The sequence below is a fragment of the Aethalodelphis obliquidens genome, unplaced genomic scaffold (assembly GCF_003676395.1).
Source record: "Aethalodelphis obliquidens isolate GAN/ISIS:26980383/991018 unplaced genomic scaffold, ASM367639v1 scaffold57, whole genome shotgun sequence".
NCBI classification, from domain to species: Eukaryota; Metazoa; Chordata; class Mammalia; order Artiodactyla; family Delphinidae; genus Aethalodelphis; species Aethalodelphis obliquidens.
The window spans coordinates 9,844,894-9,867,582 of NW_020838001.1; the positions used below are offsets into that span (position 1 = coordinate 9,844,894).

At 45.9% G+C, this 22,689-nt stretch overlaps 1 protein-coding gene across 1 annotated transcript in view; it reads left to right on the top strand.

Annotated features, from left to right (window-relative positions):
* Positions 1–7,287: 7,287 nt before the first annotated feature.
* SALL4 (spalt like transcription factor 4) overlaps positions 7,288–22,689 on the top strand; it is a 42,354-nt gene continuing 26,952 nt past the window's right edge. The window contains exon 1 of the mRNA XM_027086972.1: positions 7,288–9,914. Within this exon, the coding sequence (XP_026942773.1) occupies positions 9,908–9,914 (7 nt within the window). The 5' untranslated portion in view covers positions 7,288–9,907. The remainder of the gene's footprint in view (positions 9,915–22,689) is intronic.

Below are 22,689 nucleotides of genomic sequence, written 5' to 3' on the forward strand. Positions count from 1 at the left end.
ATCTCAGGCTCACCTGGATTAGCACTTGACAGGGAGAAGGAACAGCCCCTGCCTGCATTTCAAGGCAATATCTTGACCTCCTGTCCACACATCAGGAAGTAAGAGTCAACCAGTCTCAACCAACCTTAAGTAACAATGTGTAGCAGGGAAGGGCACCCACCCGGGGGCTATTTGGATCCACACCAAGGTCAAATCTTATCTTGGCCACAGTCTTCTTTAACTTTGCAACCTCTCCCAGGTTACACACCAACCGTGCGTGCCCTCAGCCTGGAAAGATGGTGACAGTCAAGGGTCTCACTTTACGGGGTGCAGCATAGATTAGAGTGGTCCATGCATCTATAGCACCAGGCATTGGTAAGCACTCAGGAAGTGGGATGTCCCATTGTCTGAACCAGTCGTGAGCCACAAAGAACAGCCTGGGGAAGCAGAGTGAAAAACCAACCAAGGCAAAACTGCACATGAGGTCATTTAGTACCTCCGAAGGGAAGGGTTGGCAAAACTTCTGTTTCTAACAGAACCAACTGACCACCATAATATAGAGCCCTAAAATATGAAGACTTGATCGTTTGTTCAGCTTTTTTTTTTTTTTCTCCCTATTTATTTGTTTTGTTCTCTGCTATATCCTCAGTGCCTAGAACAGTGCCTGGCATGTGTAGAGTTGAGGATGGAGCAAGGGAGGCCCCTTACCTTGGATGCTCTAGGCACCCTCTTTGCCTCACCCTAGTCCCCACCCTGGCCTGGCATATGGTGGATGCTCAATAAATAGCTGTCAGATGAATGAATCCAGGTATGTGGAAACAGCCAGATCTTTGAGTTGACCTCTTCTCCCAGGTGTTTTGACCTCAGGTTTGAGCAGCCTCAGGCTAACTTGATGAGTTTCTCTGATCCTTGCCTCCCAGGAAACAGACATGATGGTCAGGAAAACATCAGTGATAATACTGATATTCAGCCTTTCTGGAGCCCCCCATCTCTGTCCTCTACAGTTCTTCCCAGAACACTTGAAGGAGTTATATTTGTTTTTAATGCACCAGGACTGTGAAGTAGGTCATGTAGGCAAGTGGGAGAAGAGACAGAGAAAACTGCTTGACCTCCTTGATGAAGATAATTTCCGTGTAGATAAGGCAATAGGAGGGTCATCAATGTTTTCATCCTGCTCCAACCTGCTTGCCATCTAATTTAGTTCTACAGTTAACCTTTACATCAGAAGCAGGGTTATGCTGTTATAAAATGTTGGGACATATTGCCTTTGCATTCCTGAATGTTTTCCTTCATTTCCTATTGTTTATTTAAAATTGTTTTTTGCATCGCAATTTTTTAAGTTTTATTTATTTGTTTATTTATTTATTTATTTGGCTGTGCCGGGTCTTAGTTGCAGCAGGCGGGCTCCTTAGTTGCAGCTCGTGGGCTTCTTAGTTGTGGCATGCAAACTCTTAGTTGCAGCATGCATGTGGGACCTAGTTCCCTGACCAGGAATCGAACCCTGGGTCCCCTGCATTGGGAGCGCGAGTCTTAACCACTGTGCAGCCAGGGAAGTCCCTGCATCACGTTTTTAAAAAACTTTAAAATTTATATCCCCACGGAAGATTTTTTTTTTTTTTTCGGTACGCGGGCCTCTCACTGTTGTGGCCTCTCCCATTGCAGAGCACAGGCTCCGGACGCGCAGGCTCAGCGGCCATGGCTCACGGGCCCACACGCTCCGCGGCATGTGGGATCCTCCCGGACCAGGGCACAAACCCGTGTCCCCTGCATCGGCAGGCGGACTCTCAACCACTGCACCACTAGGGAAGCCCACCACAGAAGATTTTTTAAAAATAATTCAAATTGTTGAGTAGGTAATACAGTCATATGATCCAAAACCTGAAAAGAATGGGCAAAATGGAAAGAGCTCCCCACCCCCACCCAACTCTTGTTCCTCCTCCACCCAGGTCCCCTCCCATCATTTCTTATAGATTTTTGCAAAATATCTCTGTGCAAATACAAATATGGATTCTTATTTTCCTCTGTTTCTTTTACATATGATAGCAGACTGTACACATTTTTTTCCCCCTGCAGCTTGCTTTCTTCCTCTTGATCACATTATCTTGAAGATCATTTCATATCTCTTCCTAGGAGCTTCCTCATTCTTTGAAAGGACCACATTATAATGTACATAAATGTATACTGTATATAAGGAATATAAGGTAAAAACTCGGCATCTGTTCCCAGCCCCAGTTCTTACTGTCTGGAGTTTTTAACTCACCACTATTAATAGTTTGTGGTTCTTTTTTTTTTTTTGAAGTATAGTTGATTTACGATATTATATTAAATTGTGTACAACATAGTGATTTGATAGTTTTACAGATTATACTCCATTTCAAGCTATTATAAAATATAAGCTATATTCCCTGTGCCGTACGTGACATCCTTATATCTCATTTATTTTATACCTTGTAGTTTATACCTCTTAATGCCCTTGCCCTATCTTGCCCTCCCCCACCCCTTTCCACACTGGTAACCACTAATTTGTTCTCTGTATCTGTGAGTCAGTTTCTATTTTGTTATATCCATTCTTTTTTTATTTTTTAGATTCCACATATAAATGAAAATATACAGTATTTGTCTTTCTCTGACTTATTTTATGAAGCATAATACCCTCTCAGTCCATCCATGTTATTGCAAATGGCAAATTTTCACTCTTTTATGGCTGAGTAATATTCCATTGTATATATATATATACCACATCTTCTTCATCCGTTTATATGTTGATGGACACTTAGTTGCTTCCATATCTTGGCTATTGTAAATCTGTGGCTGTTCCTCTAGACCTTTTTGCATTCCAAATATATTCCAATAATTTGAGAATATTTTTGTAAACATTGTATTGGAAATATTAATTTTTCTGAAACTTCTTAAACATAATAATATGTCTTGGGCATTTTCCCCCTATCTTTATCTATAGTTTTAACTCTTTTTAACTTGGCTTTATTTTTTGATAGTGCATAGTATTCCACAGTATAACTGAAACACACTTTCTTTAACCCTTCTTCAATCGATCTGGCCAAAGATTTTAAATAATTTATTTCACAAGGAATAAAATTTTCAGCATATTATGAAGGATAAGTACAATATGAAAAAGGAGAAATTCTCTGCAGCAGTCATGAGGAAGGAATCACACTTAGTATCATCAATAGAGCTGAAAATGATAAGGATAATACCTTAACCAAGGGATGAGGTTAACCGTCACAAATCCTAGGACTCATTCACAACACAAAGGCCTCAATAAGAAGTACTAAGAATACACTACTATGTGTAAAATAGATAACTAATGAGAACCTACTGTATAGCACAGGAAACTCTACTCAGTGCTCTGTGGTGGCCTAAATGGGAAGGAAATCCCAAAAGGAGGGGATAGATGTATACGTATAGCTGATTCACTTTGCTGTACAGCAGAAACTAACACAACATTGTAAAGCAATTACACTCCAATAAAAAAAAAAAAAGAAGCAGCAGCACTGAGAAAGACACATCACTTCTGTAGTATCCTTGCCAAAACTGCGTAGCATCTAATTATGAGAAAACATAAGATAATCTCAAATTAAGGGGCGTTTTACAAAATAACTGATGAGAATTCTTCAAAAGTGTCAAAGTTATGAAAGACAAGGAAAGATCAAGGAACTGTCACAGCTGCCATACGGGATCCTGAAACAGAGAGAATAAACCATCAATGGGAAAACTATTGAAATTTGAAAAATGTCTGTAGTTCAGTTAATAGTGTTGTACCAATGTTAATTTCCTAGTTTTGATCATTGCAGAGTGGTTATATAAAATATTAACATTAACAAGAGGGAAAAGTGGTGAAAAGTATAGAGGAATCTTTGTAATATTTTGCAAAACATTATTTATATAAATCAAACATACACAAAACAATACTGTATATGCGTATACATACATATGTGTATATTTAAAGATATACAACATAAATAGAAGATACAGAAAGTGGATTTGAAGGACTCATTTTAAATACACAAGGGTGGCTGTACATGACAGAAAAGGAAATGGGATTGGAGATGGAGATGAAGGGGAAAATTGTAAAATAATCTGTAAAGGGCACCAATATTCTACTTCTGTATATTGGTCCTATGGCTATCCTTGTACATGTATGAAATTACATACACACATCCATATGTACAAAATTATACACACACTGCCCCATACTCACCAACCCAGAGCATTGCTTATAATCACAAAGTACTAGAAACAGCCTAAATACTTAGGTAGAGGTTAAGGGTTCTGACAACCTTCATCATGGTCCATCCATATGGTGAAATACTATGCAGCCATTAAAAAGAAGGTTGTAAATCTATAGGTGGGGCTATGGAATAAACTCCAAAATATACTGTTAAACAAACAAAAAAAACCAAGTAAGAGAGTGTGTAAACAGAAAGGCATGTGTGTGAACATATGCATGGTTGTTGCCTGTGCATGAATTCTCACTCTCAAAAAAGACACAGAGAAACTGATCCCAGAGGGACCTGGGGCAGGGAGAATGGAGTGGCTGGGAGAGAGGGTAAGCGAGAGGAGAACTTCTATCCCCATCACCACCTTTTGAGCCTTTTAAATTTGCTAACACATTCATGCATTGATTACATAAATAAATAATTTTAGGGACTCCCTCGTGGTGCAGTGGTTAAGAATCCACCTGCCAATGCAGGAGACACAGGTTCGATCCCTGGGCCTGGAAGATCCCACATGCCACGGAGCAACTAAGCCCTTGCGCCACAACTACTGAAGCCCACGCACCTAGAGCCCATGCTCCGCAACAAGAGAAGCCACTGCAATGAGAAGCCCACGCACCTCAACAAACAGTAGCCCCTGCTCACTGCAACTAAAGGAAGCCCACGTGCAGCAATGAAGACCCAATGCAGCCATAAATAAATACATTTATTATTTTTTTAAATAAATAATTTTAGAAGCATCTTCTTGCGCTGAATGGAGGCATGTGATGCATTCCACTGTGTGCCCTGGATTCCTCAGAATAAATCCAAAGGCTCAGTGATAAAATGCAGACGATGATACCGATGTGCATTTTCTTTCTTTCACTAGAGCATCCTTGGAAGAGCTCAGGCTCTGGAGCCCCCACTCCTGCTCAGTTAGCTTTGTGACCTTCAGCAAATCATCACACTCCTGTGCCCCAGTTTCCTCATCTGTGAAATGGAGACAATAGCGTGACCTTCCAGGTAGTGGTGTCGGGACGCTGAAATGAGATTGTGCACTGGCAGCTTTTAGAACTGGCCTGGCACAGAGCACCCTCCTAACGGCGCCACCTCTTCGTGTTTCAACACAGATGACTTCAGGAATCCAAAGCACTGAGCATTAGGAGAAAGAAAAAAATATGCCTAATTCCAGAGATTGTTCCAGAATCTGCTGGTGGTGGGGGGTGCCCTGGGCTCCCCCTCCTCGTCTCCGCGTGCTTTAAATAAAGAACCGAAGTCTCTGGGTTTCTGCCTGAGGCCATCGGGCCAGGGCAAATCTGGGCCATTCATTCTCCCTCTTTCAGCCTGTTCCTGTGTTTACACTACCCTGTTTAGTTTAATGCACATCCCAAGATTACCCCTAATACACATTCTCAGAAATGTTTATGGAAATTCTTTATAAGCAAACGGCTTTATTTCCCTTGAGTAGCTGCAGATACAAAGCAGCGGTCACTTTTTTTTTATTGACGGGCTTTAAACACCTCGCAACGCTCCCAGCCTCCACCCCGAGTGGATCTGTCACCCCAGCCCACCCACGCTTTACATCGTGCGATACCGCAGTTCTCAGGAGCCGATGCGTGCCCATTCTAGACTGGTCCCGGCTTCCCAGCCCCTAGCCATCTTTCCAAAGCAAGAATCCTGACAGCTCTTTCAGACAGCTGATTGCTTCCTCCGCTGCTGGTTTTGTTCGGGCGGGGGTTGGGGGGGGGGAAGAGGTAGCAGAGAAAGGCCTATCATTTTGTACTGGTTTCCCCTCCCCCTCCCCACACAGGTTTACTCGGTGCCTATTAGGCGCCAGGCGCTGTTCTAGGCTCTGGTGGTTCAGCCATGAGCAAGGGAGTTCTCAGCTATTAGACAGAGAAATTACATTCTGATGACAGAGGCAGACCATAAATAAACAAGTATAGACATGTGGTGACTCCTGAGGGTAAGTGCTATGAGGAAAGTACTATAAAATGATACAATTCAGTGGAGGGAGCAGAAGAGCCAACATCATCAGGAAAGGGTGGCCAAGGAAGACCTCTGTGAAGAGGCCATATTTGAGCAGAAGCCGGAACGGAGTGGGGAGGAAGCCAAAATTCTAGGAAGGGCATTCTAGGTGACAGGAATAGCAAGTGCAAAGGGCCTGAAGCTGGATCTCCTTGTTGTATTAGAGGAAGAACAAGAAGGCCCGTGTGGCTGGAATGTAGTGAACAAGGAGGAGAGTTGTAGGGACTCGTGAGGGAGAGGCAGGCAGAGGCCAGCTCATTAGGGCCTGGGAAGCCAGAGCAAGGAGTGGTAGAGTTTATTCTAATTTTAGTGGGAAATCATCAAGAGTTTTGAGAAGGAAAAGACATGATGGAGCCATGTGTTTTTTTTTAGTTAATTTTATTGGAGTAGAGTTGATTTACAGTGCTGTGTTAGTTTCTGCTGTATAGCAGAGTGAATCAGTTATACATGTACATATATCCACTCTTTAAAATTTTTATTTATTTATCTTTAAAAATAAATTTATTTTTAAAAATAAATCTATTTATTTATTTATCTATTTATTTTTGGCTGCGTTGGGTCTTCGTTGCTGCGTGCGGGCTTTCTCTAGTTGCGGCGAGCGGGGGCTACTCTTTGTTGCGGTGCGTGGGCTTCTCATTGTCGTGGCTTCTTTTGCTGCGGAGCACGGGCTCTAGGCGCGCGGGCTTCAGTAGTTGTGGCACGCGGGCTTCAGCAGTTGTGGCACACGGGCTTAGTTGCTCCGTGGCATGTGGGATCTTCCCAGACCAGGGCCTGAACCCATGTCCCCTGCATTGGCAGGTAGATTCTTAGCCACTGCGCCACCAGGGAAGTCCTGTCCACTCTTTTTTAGATTCTTTTCCCATATAGGTCATTACAGAGTATTGAGTAGTGTTCCCTGTGCTATACAATAAGTTCTTATTAGTTATTTATTTTTTATATAGTAGTGTATATATGTCAATCCCAGTCTCCCAATTTATCCCTCCCCCCCTTCCCCCCTTGGTAACCATAGTTTGTTTTCTACATCTGTGACTGTATTTCTGTTTTGTAAATAAGTTCACCTGTACCATTTTTTTAGATTCCACATATAAGCAATATCATATGATGTGATCCACGTTTTTAAAAGACCCCTTTGGCTCCTATATAGAGGATGAGTTATAGAAGGCAAAGCCACTGCTTTGTTGAAGATACTGTGTGAGAGAGGATGTTGATGACTTGTTTTGTGATCTAACTGGGAGAGAGGGAAGGAAGGGAATAAATTCAGAATATGACGTGTCCTTGGAGGAGTGCCCATCAGGCTCACTGATGGAGTGATTGAAATGGGGATGGTGAGAAAAGAGGAATCACGAATGGCTTGAACAACTCGGTTGTTGGGTACCATTTTCCCTATGAGTGAGACTGGAAAAGGAGCCAATTAGGTAGAGGAAGATTTGAGATGCTTGAAGTCATCCAAATGGAGATGGTACCTAGGAGGAGAACACCGTAGCACCAGAGCAATAAAAGCCCGCCCTTAGTCAACGCTGTTCATGTGCCAGGCACTTTTGAAGCATCCTCCCACCCATTATTTCATAACATGCTTGCTGTCATCCTGCAAAGTGATTGCAGCATTATCCCCATTTTTCCGATGATGAGATGGAAACACTGAATAGTTTAAATAACTTGTCCCAGGTGCCGCAGCCTGGATTTGAACTCATCTGTGTTGGACTTTGTTATGGGTTGGATTGTGTCCCCTCAAGAAAAGACATGTTGTCATCCTCCCCCCACCCCAGAATGTGGCCCTATTTGGACATAGGGTCTTTATAGAGGTAATCAAGTTAAAATGAGGGCATTAGAGTGGCCCTGATCCAGAATGACTCATGTCATTTGGGGGAAATTTAGACACAGAGACAGATATGATAGAGGGAAGTGATGTGCAGAGACACAGGGAAAAGACACCCATCTATAAGCCAAGGAGAGATGCCCAGGACAGACCCTTACCTTGCAGCCCTCAGAAGGAACCAACCCTGCCGACCCTTGATCTTGAACTTCCAGCTTCCACGACTGTGAGAGATACATTTCTGCTGTTTAAAGTACCTGGTTTATTACAGCAGCCCTAGCAAACTCTAAGGCCAGTACTCTAACTACTAAGCCATGCTCCTCCTGTATTATGATTTCTCATTGAGTTGTCTGTCTTCTCTGCTAAAGTAGATGTTTCCTGGACAGTTGAAATCGTGTAGAGCTTGCACCTCTAGTGCCTCCTATGTACAAGGCACCTGATAGATATGAAATATTTGGGGGTTTTGCCTACAATATTGAGCTTGACCTCTCTACAGGAAGCGTTTTCTTCCCGTTGGGACAGGAAGCCACAACAACATAAAAGTTCAGGCTCCTCTAAGAGTTTGATTTCTAACCTTAATCCGATTTTAATAAGTAAGCCCATTTCAGGGTCCCAGCAAGAATGAGATGGCTCACTCCAACAGGCTAACAGGAGAGCTTAATGAAGGGCCTATTTGCAAAGGTGCAGGCAGGTGTAGAGAAGCCAGTAGGGGTAGGGAAGCACCCTGGGGCTGTCAAGAGCAGGGGGCTCTTGCCTCCTCTAGGCCGGAAAAGGCAACAGGAAGGTGGCCAGGTTAGAAGCACCTGGCAAAAGCTGCAGGAGAGGGCCACCCCACAGGAGCTGTGCCTTCAGCAGAGGGACACAGCCACTCCCAAACCACGGCCGACCAAAGGGTCAACACCCCAAACTCACTACCTCCTGACCTCCCATCTCCAGCCCCTGCTCACTATTGTCTGAAGCCAACAGAAACCCAGATGTCACAGGAGCCAGGGACTACAGTCCCCGAAGGTCAGCCTCCTTGGCACAGAGCAGGAAAGAGAAAATGGAATATTCTGTACACTTGGGATGTCTGCAGAGCTGACGCTGGTGAGCCAACAGACCCCATCTCTTGAAAATCGTCGTATCCCAGCTGGTTATTTATGTTGCTACCCTTTTGCAAGAACCACATAAAATATTTTACATGCTTTTAAAACTCATAAATGTAATGAAGCCAAGATGTTTCAACAAATGTGCTTGACAAATCCTGCAGAAGATTCACCCTTAGCTGACGTCAGGACCAAAGGCACATCTCACGACCCACAGAGCATCTGACATGGAAGCCAATAAATTCATCCCCTGACCCACTCAGCCCCCAAGATGTCCAAGCTGTGGTTGGACCTTGAGACTGTCTAGTCCTTCATTCACTTCCTGCCGTCCGTCTCTTGCAAATAATGACTGCTCTTTGAAAAGCGGAATTTAGCCAGTTGGAGATGCATCGGTAAAGAGAGGTTCCTGTACTTCGTTCAGGCATTGTGCCTACAACCTCCAATTCAAGCTTTCTGAGACATTAATAAAGACGCATGCTCCTGAAACTTGGGCTGATCATCTCTAGGGGCTCAGAGTAAAAATCAGTAAGAGCTTAACGTGAAACCTGGTACATGGAAAGAGTAGCTCACTTGAGTACACGCCATGTGTACTCGATTGCAGTCATCCTCGTAAGGGGTGTATAACGTATGTATTATTATCCCCATTTTACAGATGAGTAAGTGAGGCCCAGAGGGAGCTGAACCAACTTGACTGGGGCCACATAGATGGCAGACAGAGCCAGGAGTCAAATCCAGGCAGTCTGATTCCAGAGGACACTCTTAACCTCTATGTAATATCATCTCGATAAATGAAAGGTATTCTTGGAAAAATAGGGCGGTAACGAATGTGTACGGCATGGGTTTGGGTACACGATAAATGGGTACGGATGGTATATTTTGAACCTCAGTCTTCAGATCTGGAACTCGGTCTGAGCTATGTTTCTGACACATGAGTAGGCCCAATGACTACAGCTTAGCGTACCTGCAAGGTGTCTGGCACACTATACCAGGCACTGGAGATACAAGATGGGGTAAAATAGATGTGGCACCTACTCAGGTGGCACCTTTAGTCTAGAGGAGATAGATCTTGGTCATATAAACTCACAAATAAGCAAAATTGTAGCTGTGATAAACCCTAGTAGAGAGGTATCCAGTTCTCCAAGGGTCATGTGTGAGGGAGCCTGAATTAGTCAGGGAGGAAGGGGAGACAGGACTGAAGACAAGATGCCTGAGCTAGGGCTCAAGTTTGAGTCATTTACAAGATCAGGGAAGGCAGAGGGTTCCAGGCAGGGAGGCGCAAAGGCCCTGTGGTAGGGAGAAGATCTGAAAAGAAGCTGGTGGAGACTTGGAGGCTGAAAGTGAGGAGCTCATGAAAATTTGATGAGAGTTATGACTTCTTTCCCTGGGAGAAGAATATGCCGGTATGCACAAAATTTGTTATACCATGGCAAAGGCTTCATGGTCCCATCCACAGACCTTGGACTTCAGGTTAAAAATTGCTGCCTTAAAGAAGAGCTTCATTTACACATGTAAAGGGCTCAAAAGCTTTGACAGAGAAACAATTATCATAATAACTGGTGATATTAAGTCACCTGATAAATTGAGCAAGAAGCTTCCACGCCTCCAGTTTAGATTTTTTTCAGCCACACCCAACAGACCTCAAGCAAAACACTAAAGGAATTTAAAAAATATAGAGTGGGGAGGAGACAGAAATAATCCAGAGGATATTGAAATGTAAGCATAACAAAAGAGATCTCAGAGACCTGAAATCCCGAAAAGAGATTTCTTTGTCCCACCTTAGAACACACCTAAAACCCCACCTGGGGATGCTTCCCTTTGATTTTCCGGCTCAGAAACCAGAATCATTTTAGGTGACTGGCCTGAAATCATGCCTTAAAGCCAAGGCTGAGGAGTCTGGCTATGGAATGTGGCAGATCTGGGTTCCAATGCAGACTGGGTCCCAGCTGTGGGAACCTCGGAAGGTCACTTTACATTTCAGTGCCTTTGTTTTCTCATCTGTAAAATGGGGAGAATAGTACGTAGCACCCACCCTCTCCTCCTTCCTTTCTTGCTTACTCTGGGATTTTCTGGTATCTCTGCCAGACTAGTTTTCATCCTTCTGTTGCGGGAAGGGGAACCCCTTCCAGGGGCCAAGAGTGGGCTCTTGTCTAACCCTCAGAAATGAATTGTCCAAGGAGAGACACGTGCTGACAAAGCAGGAGCCTTTATTGGGAAGGGGCGCCCGGGCGGAGAGCGGGAGGGTCAGGGACCCCAGGAGGACTGCTCTGCCATGTGGCTCGCAGTCTCAGGTTTTACGGTGATGTGATTAGTTTCCGGGTTGTCTCTGGCCAGTCTTCTGACTCAGGGTCCTTTCTGGTGGTGCACGCGTCACTCAGCCGAGATGGATTCCAGGGAGAAGGATTCTGGGAGGTTGCCAGGACACGTGGACTGGCGTCTCCTCTCTCCTTTTGACCTTTCCCGAATTCTTCCAGTTGGTGGTGGCTTGTTAGTTCCCTGTTCCTTACCAGGATCTCCTCTGTAAAATAACTCATGCAAATGGTTACTGTCTTTGCCTGGCGAGGGTGGGCGGTTTCAGTCAGTGTTTCCCCTAACACTTTCTCACCTAGCTTGCAGAGACTTTCATTCCAACAACACTCTCAGCGTCAAGACCCTTATGAATTTCCTCCCCCAAACCCTTGATCCACAACCCCAAATTAAACCAACTCTCCACTTTCTCCCTACCTAGTCTCACAAGTCCTCAAATCTCTAACTAGCTGCTCCCCAGTCCACACCCCATCACCACAAGTCATGATCTCATGCCCTTCATCGTGCAGGAAGGGGACTCCATCAGAAGGGGACACCCCCAACTTGCCCCAGCCCAGTACGTAAACCACTTATCCCTAGATGCATTCTCAGGCATATCTGCCTGGCAGTGTACCAGGCGGTGGGGCTACACCCCACCTTAGTAAACAGGACAAAGGCATTAAGAGGGGACAGATAAGGAATAAATACGAGCAAAATGCATGATACACGGCTGGACTGTGCTGGGAAACCCGAGCAGGACGAGGGCGTGATGCTTATGATAACAGGGACCTTGATAGCAGGAGGATGCCAATACCCAAGGGAGGCAGGGGGGTGTCAGGAAAGATCTCTGAAAAAGGGACGGAACTGCAGAGACCGAAGAAGTGAAGGACTGAGCCCCATGGATCTCTGCACATGTCCCAGGTAGAGGAAAAAGCGAGACAGAGGAGCCTGGTTGGAGGACTTGAAAAAAGGCAAGGGAGCAGGTGGCAGAGCAGAGTGGATGAGAGGCCGAGGAGGGAGATGGGAGACGAGCTGGAGAAGAGGCAGGGACCCACCGTGGAGGGACTTCACACCCTTGCAAGGTCTTCAGCCTCTCTCCTCCTGTTAAAGGACCTTCCACCTGAGACCAGCCCCGTCTCCCAGCCCCTCCTGACATCTCAGAACCTTCCTTACTCCTTCTCCCTCTTGAAGACTCAAGCTTTCCTTTTCCTTTTTTTTTTTTTTCTTAGTTCCTTGACCAGGGATCGAACCCGTGCCCCCTGCAGTGGAAGCACAGACCCCTAACCACTGGACCTCCAGGGAAGTCCCTCGAGCTTTCCTTTTGAATTGTATCCTTCCCTCCAACATTTAAATCTCTTCCATCTTTAAAAAAAATAATAGGGCTTCCCTGGTGGCGCAGTGGTTGAGAGTCCGCCTGCCGATGCAGGGGACACGGGTTCGTGCCTCGGTCCGGGAGGATCCCACATGCCGTGGAGCGGCTGGGCCTGTGAGCCATGGCCGCTGAGCCTGCGCGTCCGGAGCCTGTGCTCCACAATGGGAGAGGCCAAAACAGTGCGAGGCCCGCGTACCGAAAAAAAAAAAAAAAATAATAATAATAATACTCCCTTGCCCCCCATTCCCTTCCAGCTACTGTCCCATCCCTTTCCTCTCCTTAATATCCTCCTTATCAAAAGGCTTTTGCTACCATAGCCTCATTTCCCCTCACTTCGGCCTCCATTATCCGTGGAAACTGTCCTTACACATGTCACCAAGGACGCTCCCTGGCCTCCTGGCCTTTATCTCTAAATACAATAGGCATTTTCTCCAGCCCTTATCGTCATCTCTCAGCAGCATCGAGATACTCAGGAGTGTAGACAAGTCCTGCTTCCCTTCTGGAGAGAGCCCCTCCGTTAACCATCACTCACCCCTCTGGGCTCCGCCTCCTTTCTGGGACCACATCGAAAGCCCCAAGGACCTTGTCACCTCTTACTGAACACTCTCTCCCCAGGGCTCATCTGCTCCTGCAGGTTCTAAACCACCTATTAAGCGGTGTCTCCCCAAGTTCTATCTCCACCCCAGATTTCTCTTTTAAGGTCCCACAGACTTCTCCAAAAAAATCCCTGCTGTGAGCCAAGCCCTGTTCTAAAGGCTGGGATTTAGAAGTGAAGGAAACAGTGCAAAATCCCAGCTTCTTTCTAGTGGACGAGACAAATAAATATGCAAAGAATACAGTGTCTGGTATGAAAATTTTCTGCTATGAAAACAACAGAGTAGCGTAAATAAAGACAGCAAATGATGGGGGTGCCGTTCACTGCTGGGCTGCCCTGTGGATCTCAGGGCTTGGCACGTAGCAGGTGTTCAGGAAATAGCTGCTGAGCAGGTATAAAGTTGTAGTGGTACAAGGAGAATGATGACATACAGAGTGTGTCATCTGCCCCACACTTAAGAAGAGTTCGGTCTAAAATATTGATTGATGAGATCAATATTTTACAAATGTTTATTGAAATAGTTTCTCTTTGTGGTGACGCTGACATTTATCATGGTTCCTCTAGTGGTCTTAATGCTCATAGTACACGTTTGGTGGCATGTACAGGGTCTCCTTGGATCCTTTGAGGAGTTCTTTCGGTTGGGTCAAGGTAAGCATCGTTAGTCTCAGAGTTAGGGGCCCTCTGGGAAGGACCGTGACTTAGGAAGGACTGGTTGAAAGTGGGGAGGGGAACAGCGCTATAGGGCAACAGGGCCGACATGCATCAGGGCTGGCAGCTGTTGTCATATTTCATGCCTCAGTATCCCCACGAGCCATCTAGAGCAGGGGGTCTCAACCAGGGGCCATGTTTGCTCCCCCTCTCCAGCAGATATGTGGCAATGTCTGTAGACATCTTTGGTCGTCATACTGAAGGGACGGGGTGCTACTGGCGTCTAGTGAGTAGAGTCCAGGGATGCTGCTAAACATCCCATAATGCAAAGGACAGCCCCCGGACAAAGCATTATCCACCCCCAAGTTGTCAATAGTGTGAAGCTTAAGAAACCCTGATGGAGCGTTTAGATGTAGGACAGTGGGAGGGGCACAAAGGCCCTTTGAGAATCTCAGGAGAGCTTCTGGCCAGGAAAGTGCACCAGATTTGGTATACGTGGTCAGGAGGCTCAGTCATCCAGGGACCCAGCTCCTGAATACAAGGCTGAGGTTATGAGCCCTTCATTTCACCAAGGTCCTCATTTCCATAAATAATGGTGTTCAAAGTCTTGGTAACTATGTGACAATTTTTTTTAAAAAAGCAGATATTATGTTTTCCTGACAACTGAGCAATTCATTTCAAGACGTTTATTTATTTATTTATTTATTTATTTGTTTGTTTGTTTATTTTTTGCGGTACGCGGGCCTCTCACTGTTGTGGCCTCTCCTGTTGTGGAGCACAGGCTTAGCGGCCATGGCTCACGGGCCCAGCTGCTCCACGGCATGTGGGAATCTCCCAGACCGGGGTACGAACCCGTGCCCCCTGCATCGGCAGGCGGACTCCCAACCACTGCGCCACCAGGGAAGCCCCAAGATGTTTATTTATTATTATTATTATTTTTTTTTTTTTTTTGCCGTGCCGCACGGCTTGTGGGATCTTAGTTCCCCGACCAGGGATCAAACCTGGGCCCTTGGCAGTGAGAGCGCGGAGTCCTAACCACTGGACCGCCAGGGAATTCCCAGAGCAATTCATTTCAACATGGATTATTCTTCTATAACCAGTGAGACTTCAGGGCCAAAAAACACGAAAGAAAAAGTAGAGGAGGGAAAAAATGGCATAGAAGAAATGATTACAAATAATAAAAGAAAGGTCCATCCCAAAGGAGACCAGTCCCAGCCAGCTTTCAACCTTTCTTTAAACCTTGACACGAAGCTCACTCCACCTGGGGGCACTCCCTTTGACGAGACGGGAGGTACCTTTTCTCCTGTTGGGCACTGTCCAAGGACAGCGGCCTCATTTCTGATCTTCAACTTGCCCAAGCTCATTCCCGCCTCAGGGCCCTTGCTGTTTTTAGAACATTCTTCCGTCAGCTCAGCAGCTCTGGACTCAGAATGGTCACCCATGAACTTCCCAACTCTTGGGACTTCCTGGTGGTCTGGTGGTTAAGACTTTGCCTTCCAGTGCAGGGGGTACGGGTTCGATCCCTGGTCAGGGAGCTAAGATCCCACATGCCTCGCAGCCAAAAAACCAAAACATGAAAGAGAAGCAATCTTATAACAAATTCAATAAAGAATTTAAAAATGGTTTTCCACATCAGAACTTCCCAACTCTTGTGGTCTCCGTCTCTGGTCACTCTCTAATTATTTTACCCTTCACAGCATGTGTTTGTGTGTTGGTTACGTGCCTATTGTCTGTCTTCCCCACTGGGCTCTGAGCTCCAAGAAGCTGGCCCTTCATTGTTGAATCTTGGGGCCTAGAACCTTCCTGCCCCGTGGGTTGCATGAAGGAGCAAATGGGTTACTGGCAGTCAGAGGAGCTGATAGAAAGCCTGGATTGGCTGCTTCCGAGATGTGTGCCCTGAGACAAGTTACAGTTATTCCCATCCTCGGTTTCTGCCTCTGCAAAATGGGAATAACAATACCTCTTTCTCAGAATTGTGAGGATAATTACATAAGGGCCCCAGCGCATTGTGTTTAATTTAGTTGGAACCCGATAAATACTGGTCTTTCCTGATAAACTCTTCTCAAAGGTCCAGCCTTCTAGAATCTTCTCCCCATCTGCCCATCCACACCCACTTCTTTTATACTCCCTATAAAAATATCCCAGAGGTGTACAGGGCTTTCTGCATAGCTATGGAATTTTCTCTCAGGGGTCAGATACCGAGGACAATGGTGGATTTGCTTAGATTCAATTAGCACTCCCTGGGTTTATGCTGACCTAATCAACTCTCACCTCCAATAAAGTTTCTGAAACTGAACTCACCGCTTCTGACCCTCCCCGTCTTGATATGCTCTGTCTTGGTGAAAGATGCTATCAATTCCCACCCCCACTTCTTGCCTCGTTCCCTCCTCCCACCCACTCATTCATTCATTGGCCCATTCGTTCAATAGCTAACATTTATTTTTTAATACCTTTTGGGTGACACCACCCACAAGATAACTTACAACCAGGTTGTTTTCAGTCCTATGAATTAGGTGCCAAAGATGATGAAAATAACAGCATCAGCAATAACGACTTGACATTTAGTGAGCATTTCCTCTCCTGGGAGAGATTGGAATAGAATACAGAGTTTGGCAAACATTTTCTGTAAAGGACCGGGTAGAAACATTTTAGGTTTGCGGACCAAGAGGCAAAACTAAGGATATTATGTAGACACTCACACAAGAGAGAAAACAAAATTGTAATTGATGAACTTCCAAATATAACAATACTTGATTATAATTTTTTTTTCAGTATAGGTTTGTGAGTGAAAAGAATGGAATTCTTTTGGAGAATAACGTTGCTTGATGGGAGTTCAAAGTAAATGTTTCTTATCCACAACGAGATGGTGAAGGTTCCCTCTGTAAAGCCCATTGTTAGCTTGCAGGTCATACAAAACCATTGTCAGGCTGGATTTGGCCTTTGAGCTGTGGTTTGCTGACATGGTCCTGAGGAAGTTGCTTAGTTCTGAAAGTTGGCCCTAACCCTGTGAGACCTTGGTTGAGTCATTTACCTTTCTGTACCTCAATCTGCTCCCCTGGAAAATTAGTCTGATAGTAATCGTAATTACCCCATAGGGTACATGATTAAATACATGCAAAGTGGTTAAAACAGTGCCTGGTCTTGAATAACCAATTCCATAAACCCAGGTACTTATTCGACCGGATCTCCAGCCCCCTCCTCAATACCCCCAATATTCCTCCAGGGCCTTCTGGTCCCTCGTGGCAAAGTCTCCTTTATCCTCACCCCTTTCTCTGAATGTCCCCGCATAATTTTGCTCCAACTGACCATGGGTTTTCCCCTGGGGACATAGCTTCCCCTCTGGCTCTCTCAAGGGGTAGCTTCTTCCCTATGACACCCAAGTCTACCAGCCTGGACTTGGGCTACCTGAGCTCTTTGCTTCTCTTCTCCTCAAACCATTCAGCCCTTGGAGACCCAGAATTCAGGTTTTCCTGTCCTCAGCCCTGTTCTCACTGCGTCCTCTGCAGACCTGGAGATCCTGCTGCTCAGCTTTTGAAGGTTTTGTTACCAGGCTCAGTATCTCGCTCACCTGTAATAATTCTTGACATTTTCCATCTCTGTGAAGAAACCCCCTTTTTTTTTTTTTTTTTTTTTGCGGTACGCGGGGCTCTCACTGTTGTGGCCTCTCCCATTGCGGAGCACAGGCTCCGGACGCGCAGGCTCAGCAGCCATGGCTCACGGGCCCAGCCGCTCCGTGGCATGTGGGATCTTCCCGGACCGGGTCACGAACCCGCGTCCCCTGCATCGGCAGGCGGACTCTCAACCACTGCGCCACCAGCGAAGCCCGAAGATAACCCTTTTGATTCCCAGCTGCTCCTTTCCTCGACCCCGCCCCCCCCATGAGGGATCTTGTTCACACCCCGCCGCAGTGCGCACTCCCGGGCTCAGACTCTCCTCGATTCCAATAGCAGCATCACCCCCACCAGCTCAATGTCAAGCATCTCTCTGTCTGACCCAGTACCTTTCTAGCTCAGTCCCTTGGGGACCCCAAGTCCACCAGTTCCTTGACCTTCCTGTAACCTCCACATTTACTGACTGCCATTGTTTCACTCTTCTACGCCCCTGTCCCATCCTATCAGGCTTGGGCTCTACGGTCCATCATGATACCCTCCTTCATGTTCACCCGGGATGCCACCGCTCTTTTCCTTCTTGGTGGACTTTCTGGGCTAAAACCCCATTCTGGGTGAAATGCAACTCTTAGCCCATTCTGCACCTGCACGGAAACAGCTGAAGAAGGTTGGGGGAAAACTCACAACCGTGAGAACTGGCTTCTCTTCCATGCATGACCTGCAGCGGGGGCCGGGCCCTCCCCCGCACTTCCCGCTCCCATTCATTCTCCATCTCTCCTGGAGGGCTGTTCTACCCCTCCTTTCTCTCCTCTGACACTCAGCGCTCTCTCCCCTTCTGTACTCTTGTTGGTGGAGGACTTCCACACACCCCCAAGCTAAATCAGCCCACTTATCTTGGTGTGGGCCCAAATGTTCTCCCTCTCTGCTGTTATGGGTGGACTGTATGGGACCATATCATAGGCCAACACCACATCCCTCCCCACCTCCTTTAGATCACTGCTCGGTAATTGTTCCTTTTCTCTCCTGCATTATCAAGAACTCCTCTTCGCTTGAATCCTTACTCGCGTCCTCCAACACCTGCAATAATACCTCCCTTAAACTCATATTCCCCCTGAAGCCCCCCTTCCTGCCCCACTCCACCCTTCCCTCCGCCTATTTACCATGAAACATCTTCAAAAGCGTTGGTCCGGGCTTCCCTGGTGGCGCAGTGGTTGAGAGTCCGCCTGCCGATGCAGGGAACACGGGTTCGTGCCCCGGTCCAGGAGGATCCCACATGCCGCGGAGCGGTTGGGCCCGTGAGCCATGGCCGCTGAGCCTGCGCGTCCGGAGCCTGTGCTCCGCAACGGGAGAGGCCACAGCAGTGAGAGACCCGCGTACCACAATAAAAAAAAAAAAAAAAAAAAAGAAGGATTGGTTCTACTCACTACCTCCTCCGATTCCTTTTCAACCCTTTCCCATCAGCTTTTGCCCCTACGGCCCACTGGAGTCTCTCCTGCTGACTAGCCATCTCTGCGTTGCCCAAGCTAACGACCAGTCAAGTCCACCTGCCTTGAAACAGCAGCACTGTGTTCAGACCGTGGGTCACACCCTCCACCATGAAGACTTTCCTCTCTCGGCTTCCTGGATGGCTGTCTTGCTTCTGATTCGGAGATGACTGCCCTTCTCAGTCCCCTTTGTAGGTTCCTCCTCACCTCCCCGCCTTTAAACCCCAATGTTCCCCAACCCTCATCTCTGCCCTTGTTTCTTCCTTATCTTCCCTCACTCCCTAGTTGATCCCAACCAGTCCCAAGGCTTCAAATCCCATCTTACCCATGCAGATGTCTCCAGGCTCCTGGGTCTCACCCCTGAACTCCAGACTGGTCTATCCAACTCCTGCTTTAACGTTTCCGCTTGAATCTACAATTGGTGTCTCCAACATAACAAGTCCCAAGTGAGTAATGAAGCCTCCACAGCCATATTGACTTCCCCCAGCCTTCCCTATCTCTGGACGCGGCACTTGTTTTCTTCCAGGTGCTCAGGTTAAAAACCGAAGAATCATCCTTGACCTCTCTTTCTCCCACCCACATCCAGTCTGTCAGCAAGTCCTATCAGCCACACAATCACAATATATTCCCGTCCAAACATTTCTCCCACCTTGAGCCAACCCTTCATCTTTGCCCTCCTGGACTATTGTTAGAGTCTCCACTGCCCTTTCCCCTCGAGCTGCAGTCCATCACAGCATTCAGAGTTCTCCTTCTAAAACCTAAGGAAAGTCACATCATTCCCCTGCTCGAAACCTTCCAACGACTCTTCATCTCACTAGACAAAAAGCAATGTTCTTTTTAAAAAGGGAGGGCTATTTTACTGTGATTGTCTTAGCAGTCATATTAAGATGAAGCCTATCTAAAAATTTCGACTCTTACGTGTTTTTGGTGCAGGACAACTAAGACTTTCTTAAGCATTCTACTCGTTACCCTTTTTGAGTTATTCTTTACAACTTTGAAATGTCCTAGCAGTTATTTGGGTATCTATTTGGTAAGGTGCCACTGTGATATGACATTTAAAATAAATGGAAGGGGGGAAAAAAGAAAATAAAAAAATAAATGGTGGGAAGAAAAGAAGAGGTAATAGCAGCTTTTATGTGGAATAGATATATATAATATAGACAAACCTAGAAAAGTATACTCAACACGCTAATAATTAGGGAAATGCAAATCAAAACCACAATGAGAAACTACCTCACCCCCATTAAATGGTTAGTATCAAAACCCAGAAAATAACAAGTGCTAGTGAGGATGCAGAGAAATTGGAACCATTGTATACTGTCAGGGGAATATAAAATGGTGCATCTGTTGTTGAAAACAGTGTGGCAGGACTTCCCTGGTGGCGCAGTGGTTAAGAATCCGCCTACCAATGCAGGGGACATGGGTTCGAGCCCTGGTCCAGGAAGATCCCACATGCCATAGAGCAACTAAGCCTGTGCGCCACAATTACTGAGCCTGTGCTCTAGAGCCTGTGAGCCACAACTCCTGAGCCCACGTGCCACAACTACTGAAGCCCGTGCACCTAGAGCCTGTGCTTCGCAACTAGAGAAGCCACCGCAACGAGAAGCCTGTGCACTGCAACAAGGAGTAGCCCCTGCTCGCGGCAACTAGAGAAAGCCCTCACGCAGCAAACAAGACCCAACACAGCCAAAAATAAACAAATTAATTTAAAAAAAAGGAAAATAGTATGGCAGTTTCTTAAACAATTAAAAATAGAATTATACACACTACTATATATAAAATAGATAATCAACAAGGACTTACTGTATAGCACAGGGAATTCTACTCGATACTCAGTAATAACCTATATGGGAAAAGGATCTGAAAAAGAATAAATATGTATAACTAAATCACTTTGCTGTACACCTGAAACAAAAACAACATTGTAACTCAATTATACTTCAATATAAAATAAAAATTAAGAAAAATAAAAAATAAAAATGGAATTATCATATGATCCAGCAATTCCACTTCTGGGTATATATATACCTCAAAGAATTAAAAGCCAGGTCTTGAAGAGATATTTCTATACTCATATTCATAGCAACGTTATTCACAATGGCTAAAAGGTGGGAAGCAACCCAAGTGTCTACTGATGGATGAAGCTATAAGCCAAATGTGGTATATACATACAGAGGAATATTATTCCCTTAAAAATGAAAGAAATTCTGATACTTGCCACACCATGGATGAACCTGAGGATATTATGTTAATTGAAGTAAGGCAGTCACAAAAAGACAAATACTGTATGATTCCTCTTTTTATTTATTTACTTATTTATTTTTGGCTGCGTTGGGTCTTCGTTGCTGCACGCAGGTTTTCTCTACTTGCAGCGATCAGGGGCTACTCTTCCTTGTGGTGCACGGGCTTCTCATTGCGGTGGATTCTCTTGTGGAGCATGGGCTCTAGGCACTTGGGCTTCAGTAGTTGTGGCACACAGGCTCAGTAGTTGTGGCGCACGGGCTTAGTTGTTCCACAGCATGTGGGATCTTCACAGACCAGGGATCGAGCCTGTGTTCCCTTCATTGGCAAGCGGATTCTTAACCACTGCGCCGCCAGGGAAGTCCTTGTATGATTCCTCTTGTATGAAGTACTCAGAGTAGTCAGATTCACAGACAGAAAGTGGAGTGGTGGCTGCCAGGGCCTGGGGTGAGAGAGAAGTGGGGAGCTACTGTTTAATGGGTACAGAGTTTCGGTTTTGCAAGATGAAAAGAGTGATGGAGATGGATGGTAGTGGTGTTTGCACAATAATGTGAATGCATTTAATACTACTGACCTGTATAATTTTAAATTATTAAGATGCTAAATTTTATGTTATATGTATTTTACCACAATTTTTTTCCTTTTTTTTTTTTTGCGGTATGCGGGCCTCTCACTGTTGTGGCCTCTCCCGTTGCGGAGCACAGGCTCCGGACGCGCAGGCTCAGCGGCCATGGCTCACGGGCCCAGCCGCTCCGCGGCACGTGGGATCCTCCCAGACCGGGGCACGAACCCGTGTCCCCTGCATCAGCAGGTGGACTCCCAACCACTGCGCCACCAGAGAAGCCCCACAATTTTTTTTTAATTGAAAAAAAATAAAAATCAGAGTCACGATCTCTAAGGCCATACATGTGCTTGCCCCCCATTACCTCTCACTCACTCCACTCCAGCCCCAGTGGCCTTTTTAAAGTTCTCCAAACATGTCAAACACATTCCTGCCTCAGGGCCTTTGTACTGTCTGTTACCTCTGCCTGGAATGCCCTTCCCACAGATATCAGCGTGTCTCTCATTTCCTTCATGTCTCCGCTCACATGTCTTCTTATCAGCGAGGTCTTTCCTCATTACTCCACAAAAAAAGCATCCTCTGACGTTCTCTGTTGCTTTCACTGTCTTCATAGCATTCACTTCTAGCTGACACATATTAAAGGTATTTGTTTACGAAATGGTGAGTGAGGTGACCAGGGCCCCTTCCGTCATGGAGTGACTAGTTTGCAAGGCGACTTATGCCTTTCATGATTTCATCCCATCCCAGCCCCACTCTAGGCAGAGTGCATGTACCCTA